The sequence below is a fragment of the Myotis yumanensis genome, unplaced genomic scaffold (assembly GCF_028538775.1).
Source record: "Myotis yumanensis isolate MYYU_CA2020_CCGP unplaced genomic scaffold, mMyoYum1.0.hap1 SCAF_10, whole genome shotgun sequence".
Classification (NCBI taxonomy): Eukaryota; Metazoa; Chordata; class Mammalia; order Chiroptera; family Vespertilionidae; genus Myotis; species Myotis yumanensis.
The window spans coordinates 71,777,891-71,795,625 of NW_027223761.1; the positions used below are offsets into that span (position 1 = coordinate 71,777,891).

Consider the following 17,735-nt stretch of genomic DNA (forward strand, 5'->3'; position numbering starts at 1 on the left):
GTTTCTTTATGCTATCTACTGACCTAGTCAAGATGATGTACGCATTCCGGGATTGGGGACATAGGGCCTGTGACTCACTGTGGGTTCTTGGCTTTGGACAGGATAGAATTAAAAATGAGCCAGCATAGAGTTTAAAGTGAAAGTAAGTTTATTGGTGAAGCAGTGAGATAAAGAATGGGCTACTCCATAGATAGAGCAGTCCCCTTTAGAAAAATTTGCTTTCTTTATTGAGGTTCATTTAATCGGGAGTACGGTATTCTCTGAGGGGGAGAAATATTCAGGATCTTCCCAGGAAAGGGATGGAGACTTTTCAGAGGAGCTCCAGTGGACATATTGTATCCGTATATGGGCTTTCCGTTTCAGATAATGGAGGCATGATGTGTGGTTTAGCATGCTGATGTATTACAATTTCTACACTAATAAAAGAGAAACATGGTAATTAGCGTACGACCGCTACCCTTTTCATTGGCTAATCAGTGAGTATATGCAAATTAACTGTCAGCCAAGATGGCGGCCGGCCGCCAGGCAGCTGGAAGCAAACATGAGGCTTGCTTGCTTCAGTGACTGCGGACTCCAACGTTCCCCGCCTGCCGCTGCCGGCCTCTGAGCTGGCAGTTTGAAACTTTGTAACAAATATAGAAGCTAAACAAAACCCCAGAAACCAGCTTTCAGCTGGCCCGGGATCTCAGAGCTGGAGTTATACATTGTTTCGATTATAGAACGCAAACAAACCAGATACCAGCTTTCAGCAGCCGAGGCCTCAGAGCTAGAGCCGGAGCTAAAGCTGGCCCAGAATAAAAAAAAAGAAAAGAAAAAAAGGAGCGGGTGGGAGCTTCAGTCAAGCGCCAGCCTGAAGGCAGCCCTCAGCCCCTCACCCAGACTGGCCAGGCACCCCAGTGGGGACCCCGACCCTGATCCAGGACACCCTTCAGGGCAAACCAGCCGGCCCCCAGGCCGCAATCCTATATAGTAAAAGGGTAATATTCCTCCCAGCACTGGGATCAGCGGAGCCACGAGGCCTCCTGGCACCGGATCAGCATGACAGGGTGCGGCGCCCCAACCTCCACCCCCACCCCCACCCCCCCCGCCGCCACAGGCCCTGTTCTGTGTGTGACAGGGTGTGGCGCCCCAACCCCCCCCCCCCACACACACACACACAGGACCTGCTCTGTTTGTGACAGGGTAGAGCCATAACCTCCCCATCGGCCCTGCCCTGAGTGTGACAGTGGCAGTGCCCCAACCCCCTGATCGGCCCTGCTCTGTGGGTGATAGAGGGCGGCGCCCCAAACCCCTCCCCCACGGGCCCTGCTTTGTGTGTGACGGGGTAGAGCCATAACCTCCCCATTGCCCCTGCCCTGAGTGTGACAGTTGTGGCACCCCAACCCCCTGATCTGCCCTGCTCTGTGTGTGACAGGGGGCGGTACCCCAACTCCCCTATCGGCCCTACTCTGTGAGTGACGGGGGGCAGCGCCCCAACCCCCTGATTGGCCCTGTTCTGTGCGTGACAGGGGGTGGTGCCGCAACCCCCTGATTGGCCCTGTTCTGTGCGTGACAGGGGGTGGTGCCGCAACCTCCCCATCGACCCTGCCTTGAGTGTGACAGCGGGCGGTGCCCCAACCCCCCAATCGGCCCCACCCTGAGCGTGACTGAGGGTGGCATCGCAACCTCCCGATCCGCCCTGCTCTGTGCATGACAGGGGGCGGCGCCCCAACTCCCCAATCGGCCCTGCTCTGAGCCCGACCAGAGGCTGCACCTAGGGATTGGGCCTGCCCTCTGCCACCCAGGAGCAGGCCTAAGCCAGCAGGTCGTTATCTCCTGAGGGGTCCCAGACTGCGAGAGGGCACAGGCCGGGCTGAGGGACCCCCCCCTTCCCCCCTGAGTGCACAAACTTTTGTACACCGGGCCTCTAGTATAATAATAAAAGTATAATATGCAGATCAACCGAATGACCGAGCAGCAGAATGACTGTCCAGACAACCATGCTATGACACGCACTGAGCCAGGCCAGGCAGGTACAATGCGATTGGTCGGGGGGTCCCACATCGCCGCACGATCGCCCCACAGAGGGAAACCCAAGCCACCCTCTGTGGGGCAGTCGATGAGGGGGCTCTGTGATAGATTGCCCGCAGAGGGAGGCCCAGGCTACCTGGCCAGTGGTGCTGCAGCAGGTGGGCAGGGCCTCCCTGTGCTGCGCTATTGATCACCCCGCAGAGGGAGGTCCAGGCCAGCCAAGTGATTGCACCTCACGCATGTCGCCCTCAGAGGGAGGTGACCAGCGGCAGGGGTTAGGGGGGAACAGTGCCGCACAGATGCAAGCAGTGCAGTGGCGGGACAGGGCCAGCTGCTGGCAGCCAGGGAAAGGAAAGCCCCAATAGGCCCTGATCGCCGGCCAGGCCTAGAGACTCTACCTAAGGGGTCCCGGATTGCAAGAGGGCGCAGCCAGGGCTGAGGGACACTACCACCACCACCCCCGCCACATGCACGAATTTCATGCACCGGGCCGCTAGTCCGATATAGTAAAAGGGTAATATGCAAATTGATCCTAAAGGGGGAACCACTGGTCACTATGACGTGCACTGACCACCAGGGGGCAGACACTCAATGTAGGAGCTGCCCCTTGGTGGTCAGTGCACTCCCAAATGGGGAGCTCTGCTCAGCCACAAGGCGGGCTGATGGCTGTGAGCACAGTGGTGGTGGCAGGAGCCTCTCCTGCCTCCTTGGCAGTGCTAAGGAGGTCTGACTGCTGCTTAGGGGAGCAGGCCTAAGCCACAGTCAGACGTCCCCCCGAGGGCTCCCGGGCTGCCAGTGGTTATGTCTGACTGCCAGCTTATTCCCAATCCCCTGGAGAGTGGGCCTAAGTTGGCAGGTGAACATCACCCAAGGGGTCCCAGACTGAGAGAGTGAACAGGCTGGGCTGAGGGACTCCCCCCAACCCACCCCCAGTCCCCGAGTGCATGAATTTTCATGCACCGGACCTCTAGTGAGTGTATAATGATGCTAGAGGTTACCCTTAGGTAAAATTAGCCCCCATGTTGGACCCAGCAGGGATTCTGCAGATTTTAAGCCATAAATCCAGTAGGGGGTGGTCTTGTTGATAGTTCCTGTAGCTTTTATTGATTGCAACTGTTTTACCACATACCTTATCTAAAATATGGAGATTATGGTACAGAAGAATATTATTTCTTTATGTTAGTTATTTATAAGTTTATTGATTCTTCTGCAGGCATTACTGTGCAGTCATTACACTTTATTAAACACCTTATTTTTCTAGTTTATCTAGAGTTTTCCCCATTAAACAGCCATGTATTTTACGAATTTTACTTTATGGTAGCACAAACTGCTGTTTCTGAGCAAGGCTGTAGAGTCCCAGCACATTCCATTTGTGATATGAACCTCCTCTAGGTTGTGTGTCTGTGTGTGTATGTATTTATGTATATGTGCCTAATAGGGGGCTCTAACATTTTTAACAGCAGTTTTCTTAAAAGTGCAGAATTGACTATAATTACCTAAACTTTTATTTTTCATTTAGGTTACTTACAACAGGAAAACCTCACTTCTACCTGCCAGACTTTCATTTTGGAAAGTTCACATTTAAAAGAATATGCAGAACACTGTACAGATGAAGGTTTTATCCCAGCCTGTTTACTGGTAAGTGATTTCTTTTTTAATGGAAATATTTCATCATTGACCAACACAAGAGATTATACACACAATCTTAAAATCAGCTCATCCTCAAAATCAAAATTGGCAGAAACTTGATAGTTTGTATTCATGCGTAATTGAAAAAAGCCCAAAGCATGCCAGCTCTTCTTTCACACATTTATGCCAAAGCTGGTAAATGAATTACAACTTTGCCTTTGAAAATCAGTTTCAAATTGATACCTTCATTTCTAATTATATTCACTACAGATTGTCTGAGGCTTAGAGTGGAACCTCAGTTTTCTAACTGTAACTGGACAAACAATGGGTCTATGCTTCCTGTCATTATTCGAGCCAATTAAGCAGAGACAGGGTTGAATCATATATGAGCATTTACTCCAACACTGCAGGCCGGCCATATGGGAGAGCAGCAGGTTATCCACAAAAATCGGCTCTCCAGCCTACCATAAGCCAGCTGCTTATATAGGCATAAGTATAAAGGAAAAGTAGGCAAAAGGGCAGTTTACAGATATGCAAAAGAACTGGGGATCTATGCAAGGGCTGGGGTTACATGTACCAAATTAATAGGTAAGCAGACTGGAGATTTGCAATGGCCTGAAGGTATGCAAAAAGAGCTGGGGATCTTCAAAAGGCTGGTGATTTTGGTTTCTGTAGCAAATCTTTGTTAATTTTTCCATAATAATAGGCAGCTCCAAATGGGGAAGAAGGGCTGCATCTCTAGGTCAGCTCTAGCCAGGGTAGAATGTGCCTTCTTTAATCAGAATAAAACAGTCATGGTTAACAGCATGATTAATATTTCTTTCAATACTGGCTAGTTCCTCAACATCCTATTTCTGCCCCCTTTCATAACTTAATTTATTCTGGAAGGCTGTGCAAAAAGTGATTTGTTCAAAAAATGGAATCATATTTTCTAATTAGAAATAATGTAAATTGATTCATTTGTATCAGACCCCCAAATGATTCCCTGTTTTAACCTTTCTTATATACAGTACATGTCTAATGTATTATTTAATCTATAAACATTTCTTAAATTTATTGAACCACCTCCTTCCTACTAGCCTTAAATCCCTTTCAGCACTCATTCCAGGAGTGCAGCATCTTCACTTTTTCACATATCACTGCCTCCAAAATGCTTTTGGTTTATCCAAACCAACAGCAGTTTTTTTATCTCTTCTCTTGCCTGTGATCATTGTTTCTTTCATACTCTTAGCAACATTAGCACTCTTGATGGCCTCTTTGTGTTTTAAAATTGTGCTAATTGTCCATTTCTGCCAGCAACAAAAGCAGAAAGAAAACATATTCACAGCACAATTTCCTCAGGTTAGCAAGGCAGGATAGCTGTAAACTGACTCACACTGGCCTATTCTCTCCTTTGTGCAATCTGAGAGACACTTTTTGTCAAGCTGATGTATCATAATGAAAGGGTTGTCAGGTTGAGAACTGAAGGTTAAAATGGACACATTTTTCCCCTGAACAACTTGGTCTAGAACTGAATTGTTCAAGATGGGAGACATTCGAAAACCAAGGTTTAACTGTACTTGTTTCCTTCCTATTATGGATTGAATATTTATGCCCCTTCAAAATTCATTATGTTGAGACCCTAACCCCCAGTGTGGTGGTATTTGGGTATAGGACCTTTGGGAAGTAATTAAGTGTAGATTAGATCATGAGGTTGGGACCCTCCTAATGAGATTAGTGCCTTTATGAGAAGTATAAAGGGAGAGATCTTTCCTTGTGCACACAGCAAGAGGGCAGATGTCAACAAACCAGTAAGTTGGTTCTCACCAGGAACCAAATCACCCATCACTTTGTTCTTAAACTTTTCTGCTTCAACAACAGTGAGAAGTAAATGCTATTTAAGCCACCAGGTCTATGGTATTTTATAACAGCCCATCCTTTTCTATTTTGTTGCTTGCTTCAGACCAATATAAAACAGGTATTTTGATATCTTCTTGTCACCACTAGACCAACAGAGCTTCATTTGGTATTGAATGGATATATTCTGGAACTACATTATTTGAGATGATATTTTGTCATTTTATTATAAACATAGTTTCTTCTATTCATTTCATTTGTCACAGACATGTTTATCTTTGGAGGAAATGTAAATCTGCAAACCTGCTAGAGCAGTGGTCGCCAACCAGTGGTCCGCAGACCATTAGTGATCCTTGAGGTCCAAAAGGTTGGTGACCACTGTGCTAGAGTTTAGTAAGGTCACAGGATGCAAAATACACAAAAGTTCATCATATTTCTTTATAACCATAACTAGAGGCCTGGTACGCAACTCATGCACTGGTGGAGTCCCTCAGTGTAGCCTGCAGGGATCAGGCTAAAACCAGCAGTCCAAGGCTGCCTGCCGCTCCTGCCTGCTGCTCTGCTCATCCTGGCCCCGCTGCACCTGCCACTGCCACTGCCAGTGCTCGGTGGGCTCGCTGCGGTTTCTGGGCTGCGGCGGCCAGCCATGAGCCCTACATCTGGTGCCCATCCATCATCTGAGCAGCGCCCTCACTGTGGGAGCTCACTGATCACCAGGGAGCAGCTCCTGCATTGAGCATCTGCCCCTGGAGGTCAGTGTGCTTCATAGTGACAGGTCGTTCAGTCACGTAGGCTTTTATATGTATAGATAAACCATTAAAAATTGAATTTTATTTTTCAATTACAGTTTACATTCAGTATTTTTTTGTGTTAGTTTTGGATGTGTAGCATAGTGATTAGATGATTACATACTTTACAAAGTGTTGCCCCCAGTATTTTCACTACTCATCTGGCACCATACATAGTTATTCAATATTATTGACTATAATCTCTTCAGCTTTTTCACCGACTCCCCCATTGCAACCCATCAATCTTTTCTCTGTATCTATGAATGTATTTCAGGAAATTGAATGTTTTTAAAACAAAATTTACAATAGAAACAAAGGAAAATAATATACTTAAGTAATAAATCTAACAAAAGTATATAGAATCAGTATTCTAAAATCTACATGAAAGAAATAAAAACTTGAATAAAAGGAGACATATACTGTGTTCATGGATTGGAAAGCATGTTGTCAATTCTCCCCATTTGATCTATAGATTCATTACAATCAAATCTCCACAGGCTGCCCTGGCTTGTGTTGTTCAGTGGGTTGGAGTTTTGTCACATACACCAAAAAGTGGCAGGTTCAATCCTCAAGTTAGAGCACATTCGGGAGGCAACCAATCGATGCGATTTGCTAATTTGTTGAGAATTTTAGCATCTATGTTCATCAAGGATATTGGCCTGCAATTCTTTCTTTGTAGTGTCTTCATCTGGTTTTGGAATTAGAATAATGCTGGCCTCATAAAAAGAGTTTGGAAGTGTTCCTTCCTCTTGGATTCTCTGAAATAGTTTGAGGAGTATAGGTGTTAGTACTTCTTTGCATGTTTGGTAAAATTCCCCTGTGAAGTCGTCCAGACCTGGGCTTTTGTTTGTTGGGAGTTTCTTGATTACTGCTTCTATTTCATCAGTTGTTCTTGGCCAATTCAGGTTTACTGATTCCTCCTGATTCAGTTTTGGGACATTACATTTTTGTAAGAATTTGTCTATTTCATCCACATTGTCCAGCTTGTTGGCATATAGTTGTTCATTGTATTTTCTTACAGTCCTTTGTATTTCTATGGTGTCAGTGGTTACTTCTCCACTTTTGTTTCGATTGTATTTATTTGTGTCCTCTCTTTGTTTCTTGAAGAGTCTGGCTTACGGTTTATCAGTTTGGTTTATCCTTTCAAAGAACGAGTTTATGGTTTCATTGATTTTTTTGTTGTTCTTTTAATCTACTAGTATTTCTGCTCTCATCTTTATTATGTTCTTCCACTTATTCTGGACTTTTTTTTGGAGCTTCTGCTTCCTGGTGGTCAGTGCACGTGATAGCGAGGGGTTGAGTGGCCTTAGCATATCATTAGCATATTAAGCTTTGATTGGTTGAACAGCCAACCAATCTACCGGACACTTAGCATATTAGGCTTTTCTCTCATTTTTGATTTTTTATAGAGAGGAAGGGAAAGAGAATAGAGAGTCAGAAACATCGATGAGAGAGAAACATTGATCAGCTGCCTCCTGCACACCCCCTACTGGGGAAGTGCCTGCAACCAAGGTACATGCCCTTGACCGGAATTGAACCTGGGACCCTTAAGTCCGCAGGCCGATGCTCTATCCACTGAGCCAAACCAGCCAGGGCAGCATATTAGGCTTTTATTATTACACTAGAGGCCCGGTGCACGAAATTCGTGCGCTGGGGGATGGAGTTCCCTCAGCCAAGCCTGCCCCTCAGTCTGGGAGCCCTCAGTGGATGTTCTACTGATGGCCACAGTCTGGCAGCAGAGGCTCGGTGCAGGCGTCCCCGTGTGTGTGTGTGTGTGTGTGTGTGTGTGTGTGTGCGCGCGCGCGTGCTGGGGCCTGCCCCCAGCTCCACCACATAGGCTCTGAGCAGTTGTTGTGTGTGTGTGTGTGTGTGTGTGTGTGTGTGCGCGCGCGTGTGTCCGTCCACTGGTGGTCTGCTCCCAGCCACATTGGAAGCTCAGAGTAGGCTGTGTGTGTGTGTGTGTGTGTGTGTGTGTGTGTGTGTCTGCTGGGGGCCTGCCCCCAGCCACACCCTGGAGGCTTGGAGCAGGCGCCCCTCTCTGTTGATCTCTCAGGCTCCTGGCATCCACTGCATGTTGTACTCTCCCTTGAGCTGTGGCCAGGGTGGGGCGCCCTTTCCTGCTGTGGAATGGGCAGGCAGGTGCACACGGGGGCTGGCTGCAGGCCGCCCTATCCTGCTCCGTGATCGCTGTGGCGACCCAGGGGCAAGCGCACATGGGGGCTGGCCAAAGGCCGCCCTTTCCTGCTCCATGATTTCCGGGGCGATCCCATGTGCAGGCGCACACGGGGGCTGGCTAGAGGCCGCTCTTTTCTGCTCCGGGATCCTAGTGGTGACCCAGGGGCAGGCGCACACAGGGGCTGGCTGCAGGCCACCCTTTCCTGCTCTGTGATCCCTGCGGCGACCCAGGGGCAAGCGCACATGGGGGCTGGCTAGAGGCTGCCCTTTCCTGCTCCATGATCTCCGCAGCGATCCCACCGGCAGGCGCACAGGGGGGCTGGCTAGAGGCCGCTCTTTCCTGCTCGGGGATCGCAGCAGTGACCCAGGGGCAGGCGCACACAGGGGCTGGCTGCAGGCCGCCCTTTCCTGCTCTGTGATTGCTGGGGCGATCCCATGGGCAGGCGCACACGGAGGCTGGCTGCAGGCCCCCCTTTCCTGCTGTGGGATTGCGGTGGTGACCCAGGGACAGGCGCACATGGGGGCTGGCTAGAGGCTGCCCTTTCCTGCTCGTGATCTCCAGGGCGATCCCACGGGCAGGTGCACACGGGGGCTGGCTGCAGGCCCCCCTTTCCTGCTGTGGGATCGCAGGCGCACATGGGGGCTGGCTAGAGGCCGCTCTTTCCTGCTCGGGGATCGCAGCAGTGACCCAGGGACAGGCGCACATGGGGGCTGGCTGCAGGCCGCCCTTTCCTGCTCTGTGATTGCTGGGGCGATCCCACGGGCAGGCGCACACGGAGGCTGGCTGCAGGCCCCCCTTTCCTGCTGTGGGATCGCAGGCGCACATAGGGGCTGGCTAGAGGCCGCTCTTTCCTGCTCAGGGATTGCAGCGGCGACCCAGGGGCAGGCGCACACAGGGGCTGGCTGCAGGCCCCCTTTCCTGCTCCGTGATCGCCGCAGTGATCCCACGGGCAGGCGCACATGGGGGCAGGCTGCAGGCCGCCCTTTCCTGCTCCGTGATCGCAGCGGCTGACGGGCAACAGTCGCCCCGCCAGTGCTGGATCTCCCAAGGGAGAGCCGGTTGGGGGCCTGGCCAGTGGCGGATCGCTGGGGTCATGCCCGCCAGCCCTGGGTCAGGTCGCACAGGGGTCGCCTGCCATCAGGGTCACAGATAGCAGGCCCGGATGGTGGCGGGGCAGGCAGAATAGCGCTGTCCCATCCTGCCTGCAGTATGCAAATTAGCCGCCATCTTGGCTGGCAGTTAATTTGCATATTGCCCTGATTAGCCGATGGAATGGGTAGCGGAGGTACGGCTAATTACCATGTTTCTCTTTTATTAGATAGGATAGGACTAGAGGCCCAGTGCACGAAATTCGTGCCTTTAGGGGTTTCCCTCAGCCTGGTCTGCACCCTCTCGCAGTCCGGCAGCCCTTGGGGGATATCTGGCAGTTGGGCATCCTTAGCACTGCCACGGAGGTGGGAAAGGCTCTTGCCACCATGGCTGCACTTGCCAGCTATGAGCCGGGCTTCTGGCTGAGCGGTGCTTCCCCTGTGGGAGTGCACTGACCACCAAGGGGCAACTCCTGCGTTGAGCATCTGCCCCCAGGTGGTCAGTGTGTGTCGTAGCGACTGGTTGTTTTGCTGTTTGGTCAATTTGCATATTAGCCTTTTATTATATAGGACTAGAGGCCCAGTGCACGAAATTCTTGCACAGGGGTCCCTCAGCCTGGCCCACACCCTCTCGCAATCCGGGATCACTGGCTCCTAACCATTCGCCTGCCTGATCACCCCTAACCACTCTACCTGCCTGCCTGATCGCCCCTAACCACTCTGCCGGCCTGCCTGATCGCCCCTAACTGCCTCTGCCTCAGCCCCTGCTGCTGCAGCTTTGTCTGAAAGGAGGTCCGGAATGACATCTGGAAGGTCATTCAGCTGTCTGGTCTAATTAGCATATTACACTTTTATTATTATAGATAGCCAAGATCTGGAAGCAGCCCAAGTGCCCATCAGTAGATGAGTGCATTAAAAAGCAATGGGATATTTACAAAATGGAATTCTCTGCAGCTATATAAAAAAAGCATGGATGAGCGATGTGAAATAATCCAGTCAGAGAAAGATAAATACCATATTATTTCACTAATATATGGAATCTAATGAAAAAATAAACTGCAGATTTTTTGCAGCCCCTAATTTGAGTGACTTTTCATTTTAGATGATCTGCTCTTTATACTTTCTTTATCAGTTACTCTGCAATCCAGATATTTTATTAACTTTTATATAGCAAAATGTTTCATGGTGGGAAATTATTGGTCGTTTTGGTAATGCTTGATCTTTTCCTTTTCAGTCATTATTTGGAAAAAACTTGACAACAATTTTGAATGAGTATGTAGCTATGAAAACAAAAGGTAAGTATTCTCGTTCAGGGATTTTTTTGGTTTGTTTTACACAGTACTTAATCTGTTTTCATTACAAATGCTTTTTAAAGGATAATAACGCCTTATAAAAACTGTAAAACTTGTCTCAGTTACAATGAATTAAATTTTACTGGGAAATGCATAATTAATAGTTTGTGTTTATATTGAGTGGTAAGTAACCTACAAATCTGTTAACATATGTAATAAAAAAATAATTTTTTAAAAAGCTATAGAATAAAACTCTACTCTGGGTATCTACCCTGGTGAATGTTATGTGTTATAAAATTTTAATCTAATATTTTAATTTTAAAGTTGTAGTGTAAATTTGGACACAGGAACCAGTCATAAAACTCTGGCTTTTATTGATGAGAATAAAAAAGAATCTTTCCTAAATTAATGTTTTAGGCAGAAAGTTAAAATTGTTTATTCTCTAATATTTATTATTTCTGTAGCTTACAACATTAACAAAAGAATTGGCAATAAAAAGTTTTTAGCATAAAATGATAATATATCAAAAGAAAATAAAACTTAACATTTAATGAGTATTGTCTGTATGCAGCATTGTGCCTAGATGCTTCCTAACGTTTTATCTTAGTCCTTAAAGTAATTCAGTGAGAGTCCAGCCTGCATGGCTCAGTGGTTGAACATTGACTAATAACTAGGAGGTCATGGTTCGATTACTGATCAGGGCACTTGCCCGGATTTCGAGCTCGATCCCCCAGTGGGGGTTTGCAGGAGGCAGCTGATCAATGATACTTTCTCCTCATGATGTTTCTCTCTCTGAAATCAACAAAAAATATATATTTTACAAGAAAAGAAATAATTCAGTAAGAGATTATTTGTTTCAACCTATTTTTAAGTATTAGAAAACTGAGGGTTAGAGAAGCCAGATAACTTTTCCAGGATTACAAAACTAGAAATTGCAGAAAGTAGTAACAGTTCTGGAAGTTCAGGGTCTGAATCTCATTTCTAATTCTTCAAGAAGGTTTCTTGATCTTTCTGCCAACATTTTTTCCCCCCAAGTTTCTTAACTATCATATAGGAATATTTAGAGTGTAAATGACATCAGAAATAATATGTGATTGTAATACAAGGGTTTATATCCCACTTTTATGTTGAATAGCTTCCTCTGGTTTGAGTTTTTATAAATATACTAGAGGCTCTATGCATGAAATTAGTGCACTCAGGGGGTGTTCCTCAGCCTGGCCTGTACCCTTGTACGGTCCTGGGGCCCTTGGGGGATGTCTGACTGATGGCTTAGACCCACTCCCCACAGGGAGCAGGCCTAAGCTGGCAGTCGGATATCCTTAGCGCTGCCATGGCCGCTGCACTCGCCAGCCGTGAACCCTGCTCAGGGCTTCTGGCTGATTGGCACTCCCCATGTGGGATTACACTGACCACCAGGAGGCAGCTCCTGAGTTGAGCGTCTGCCCCCTGGTTGTCAGTGTACATCATAGCAACCAGTCATTCTGCCATTCAGTCGATTTGTATATTAGCCTTTTATTATATTGGATGGGAAAGATTTTAAACATCTTATGAGTTTCCCATCATTATAGCTTTAGAGCACATCCTAAAAAAGACATTCTTAGGAATTTGCCTGTGATTCAAAGTATAGTAACTGGTTAAGACTTTTTTTAAGGGTTGCTGAGCAATCACAGTGCTTTGTAAATGAAAATATTAGATGTTGAAAACTAATTTCCATACTCATAGGAATTTGCATAACCTTTACAAATTATTTTAATTCACTTTCAAATATCACATGATGTCAGGTAGAACAGAGATTTAAAAATAGTTTGTCCTTGTCACATGATCTCACTTATATGTGGAATCAAGTAAACAAAATAAACTGACAAATAAAATAGAAGCAGAGGCATGGAAACATGGAACAGACTGACACCTTTCAGAGGGAAGGAGAGAGGTGGGCCAGTAAGAGGTTAACTTACATGCATATATGCATATATGCATTGCCCAGGGAAACAGACAATAAGGGGTAAAGGCCTGGGGGGTTAGGGGAGGACATCTGTAATTCTCTCAACAAGAAAGATTAAAAAAATGGTTGTCTTTATTTTTTTTAATGTATTGATTTTTTACAGAGAGGAAGGGAGAAGGATAGAGTTAGAAACATCGATGAGAGAGAAACATCGATCAGCTGCCTCCTGTACACCCCCAACTGGGGATGTGCCCGCAACTAAAGTACATGTCCTTGACTGGAATCGAACCTAGGACTCTTCAGTCCGCAGGCCTACACTCTATCCACTGAGCCAAACCGGTTAGGGCCAAAAAAAAAATGGTTGTCTTTAATTCAAAGAAGATATAAAGTTGATAATCTCTGTAATTAAGCTTCAGAGATTTCACAAATGTCCATTTTCACTCATATTGCATCTGATATTCAATGGCTTAAGGAAAAAAAAGCCATCTCATTATAGTTTCAGTTCTCAGTATAATGTCAACTGCTGAAATAAAAGTTTAACTTTTCTTTATTCATTTTCTCTGTATAGTCAAATTAAATGATATATTTTTTCCAACTGGGGTTTTTAAAGAAACTTTTTCTCTTATGATTTAGAAACATCAAGTCACGTCCCAGCAATTATGTCATCTCTGTGGAAGAAGTTAGACCACACACTTTCTCAGATCAGGTAATGAAAATCTTATGTAATAAGCTTATCAGAATATATATAATTGAAACGGAATTTTTGGACTGAAACCCGGGTTCTTTGTCTGCCAGAGTCGAAGAATGAATCCATGGACAGAAAGTAGTAAGCAAAGGTGGAGATTTATTGAAGAATAAGTACAGACTCCCATGTGGGGAGAGGGAAAGAGTCCCACAGAATGGACTCCCACATGGAGAGGGGGAAAGGGTACCACTGAGTTCCTTTTCCCTATGGCTTATATATGGTGCCTTGGTATCCCCTCTGATTGGTCACTATTCCCTTAGACTGGTTACTATAGTAACTCCTAAGCTCAAAGGTGGAACCTCACATGGGACATGTGAAGTTCTCCCCCGCCCACCCCCCTCACTCACCCCCTCCATCCTTCCTTATTGTTTTCCTATTCCCTTTGGGCTTTCTTATTCTGGGTGAAGGGCTTCCTTCTCTTTATTTTGTAAATATAGACCTTTTGCTGTTCCCAGCTCCCTCATTCTATGGAAAGGTACCTGTTGCAGCTTTTCAGCTCCCCTATTCTATGTAAATATACCTTCTGCTACTCTGCAGCCCTTTGCTTCCTCCATGGTCCCCTTAATTTCCAAAATTTCTAAAATTTCCTAAAACCTGTCTTTTTCACACACACCCTCCCTAAAATTCCTGTTTCATAATGATTTTGGGATGCAAACATATAAGAATCACTGAGTTTTTTAAATCTTCTTGTAACCCACCTGGTACATTTATATAACATTGATCTAATTTTGAAATTACTCTAGAGGTTATTGCTACTTCTGTGTCTTTGATTGGAATAACTTGAAATAATTTCATACTTCAATAAAATCCTTAGAAAAGAGGGAATTGAGACTTAGAGAAGTTTAATGAACACTTCCAAGTTCCCATAGCAATTTATAGGCAGATCTCTGGTCAGAATACAGATCTTGAAAGGACGAGGGCTACGCCCTCTATCTTGCCCCGAATCCTCCATTTTGGGGCAGCAGCCATGTGCTCAGCAAGAAGCTTCTTCCCGGAAGTCCAAGCCTCTGCTAGCCACACCTAGGATTTCTTTAAACTAACCAATGATAATCAAGGGAAGTGCGCGCCATAGATGCGACCACATCCTGTGTAACAAGACACCGACTTGCGCCTGGCCGATCGGCAGGGCCCACAGTCCTCTCTCCTCCCCTTACTCCAACTCCCCTATAAAACCCTTCTACACACAAAGCTCTCTCTCTCTGCCCCAGCCGCTGTGTCGGCGAGTGTGGGGGGAGCTCAAGCTAGCTTGAATAAAGATTCTTATGCTTTTGCATCGGACATGGCTGGCTCCGTGGAATCCATACCCATCCATTTTCCCTCGTAAGGCAGCAACTTGAGTAATAGTACTTCTGAAATCTTCTGTTTTGAGATTTTCACATAGTACTAATTATCTTCTACCTAGGTCAAGTCCTTGGAATGACAACCCCATTGATTTTAATTTTATAAAATCTCTTATTGACTCTAGTATGAAAACCTTACTTTCTTACCCTTTCTCCCAGAGCTACAAGTGAATAGCCCGCTAAAATTCAGCAGGGGCTTCATTTTCCTTCCTCAGTTTAAACTGCTAAACTACTCCAAATGTTTTATATCTAACTGTAACACATCTTATTTGCTAGTCTTACCTTTATTCCCTTTCTTGATTCTTATATTTTCTTCCTTTGCCAGTAATCTTCAAAGATATTCACAATTTAATTAACACCTATAAATACTTAGAAGTTACTGAGATATTTTATTGACTGGGTATTACATATGAAGGAAAGGCCCTTTGCCAGGTATTCCCAAGATTGGTTTGTGTAAATAAAACTACGTATTTGATTCAGTAAGTGGCTCTTGTTGGTAGCGACTTATTTGACAGAATTCTAGGACAGTGGTACAGTGTCTGATTGTTTAACTCCAAATCATAGTAAAAGGAGAATCAGCTTGTATTCTGAATTTTCTTATGTGTCTGCCTTATTTTTTTAGAAATTGGATGAAATAATTTCATAGTCATAAATTTGATAAAAGCAGGGCGTCCTTTGAAATCAGCTTTGGAATTCTGAAGTATTTATGTCTGGAGTCATATGTGAAGTCAGAATTTCTCTAGGAAGACACCCCTGAAGTTATAAGAGAGTAGAGGCCCAGTGCACGAAATTTACGCCCCAGGGGGGCAGGGTTCCTCAGCCTGGCCTGAGCCCTAGCAATCCAGGACCCCTCGGCTAGGGTCCCTAGGCCTGGCCGGTGATCAGGGCCTATCGGGACTTTCCTTCCCCCAGCTGCTGGCAGCTGGCCCCGCCCCCACCGCTGCCACTGCTTGCCATCTATGTGGCGCTGCCCCTCCTCCTCCACCACCAGTCACCTCCCCCTGCAGGCGACAGGCATGGGGTACAATCACTTGGCTGGCCTGGGCCTCCCTTTGCGGGGCGATCACTGGCTGGCCCCACACACCCACCACAGCATCAGTGGCCTGGGCCTCCCTCTGCGGGGCAATCATGGGGTGATGGCAGGGCCCCCGACCAATCGCATCACACCTGCCTTGGCTGGCCTGGTGCCGTTGCGTGTCATAGGGTGGTCATCCAGACTGTTGTTCTGCTATTCGGTCGATTTGCATATTACACTTCTATTATTATAAACTAGAGGCCTGGTGCACGAAATTTTTGCGTGTGTACGGTCCCTAGGCCTGACCTGCAATCAGGGCCATATTCCCCAGCTGCCCACAGCTGGCCCCGCACCCCCCACCACCCACCTCTGGTTCCCCATTCACCATTAGGTGATCAGTACCTGACGGCCAGGGGAAGGGACCGAGAGGTCAGTTGTTCCTGCCCACTCACCTGCCCTGCCCCCGCCGCAGGTGGCCATCAGGCGATCAAAGCCTACTGGCCAGGGAAAGGGATCAAGAGGTGGTCAGTGTGCCTCATAGTGACTGGTCCAGCGGTTGTTCTAGTCATTCTGCAGTTAGGGTCAATTTGCATATTACCCTTTTATTATATAGGATAGAGGCCTGGTGCATGGGTGGGGCCCAGCTGGCCAGGGTGAGAGGCCGCAGGGTTTCCTGGCCGGCCCCACCACCAGTCAGGTTAGGGGTCTCTGCTGGGGGCATGGCCAGCCTGGGTGAGGGGCTATGGGCATTTTGCAGGCCGGCCACACCCCCAATTGGTGTGGGGGTCCCCACTGGGGGTCATGGCTGGCCTGGGCAAGGGGCTTAGTTTGCAGGTCATCCACGCCCCCATCAAGGTAGGGGTTTCTGCTGGGGGGCAGAGCCGGCTTGGGTGAGGAGCTGCGGGCAATTTGCAGGCCGGCATGCCCCCAGCTTTGTCAGGAAGGTCATCCGGAAGATGTCCAGTCTATCTGGTCTAATTAGCATAGTATCCTTTTATTAGTACAGTAGGTCCTCGGTTACGTCAGAGATCCATTCCTATGGCGCGATGTAACGTGATTTTCACCGTAAGTCAGAACCCACCTACATCACTCACATGGAGCCCATACACAGCAGTAATGAAATGAAACAGTAAAAATAATTTAAAAGAAAGATAACAATTCCTGACCTTTATTTGTGGTAAATAAATAATAAAAAACATAAAGCACATGTGTACATACGTCGAAATGACGGAACTTTTTTTTTTTATAAATACTGTAAATGGGAGATGGCGACGTAACCCAAGGACTGCCTGTATAGATAATTGGAAATTGTAAAATTTTATATATATGGCTTTCTTAAATATATTGAGTTCCTAAAGCCAAATTGTACTCTTAATGGAATGTCAAGGCTTTCTAGTGCATATTACATTAGATAGAAACTTGATTATTAAAATTATTTGTGTTTGAGTGTTTATTTGCCACTATTTTTCTGCTAAAACAAATAAGATTTGACTCTCCCCCCCCCCAAAAAAGAAATGTGCTTGTCTTTTTTGTCTGAAAAAGATCTATTGCCTTTTGTTTTATTTTATTTTTGATCTATTGCCTTTTAACTCATAATTTCCTTCAAGTCTGACTGCAGCTAAATCAGTGTGTAACTTGGCAAGAGAAGTTTCGTAATAACTACTTTGTTTTATTTGTTAGGAACATGCAAGGTTCCCCAGGGTTTGCTGCCAATCAGAGAGGTTGGTATTCAACTTTAAATCAAAATAATATTCAGAATTATTTTAAACTCTGTCAGAAGAACATTTTAATTAATACCACTTGTGTGCTAAGTATATTTTGTTTAAGCTACTGCTTTTCTAAGTATAGTTATTCTCATAGTAAGAAATAACATC

The 17,735-nt window shown here is 46.3% G+C and overlaps 1 protein-coding gene across 2 annotated transcripts in view; it reads left to right on the forward strand.

Annotated features, from left to right (window-relative positions):
• NPAT (nuclear protein, coactivator of histone transcription) overlaps positions 1–17,735 on the forward strand; it is a 62,601-nt gene that overhangs the window by 19,937 nt on the left and 24,929 nt on the right. For both annotated transcript variants that reach the window (XM_070425979.1, XM_070425981.1), the window contains exons 2-5: positions 3,530–3,648; positions 10,762–10,822; positions 13,395–13,467; positions 17,542–17,582. In XM_070425979.1, coding sequence (XP_070282080.1) covers positions 3,530–3,648; positions 10,762–10,822; positions 13,395–13,467; positions 17,542–17,582 — 294 coding nt within the window. The remainder of the gene's footprint in view (positions 1–3,529; positions 3,649–10,761; positions 10,823–13,394; positions 13,468–17,541; positions 17,583–17,735) is intronic.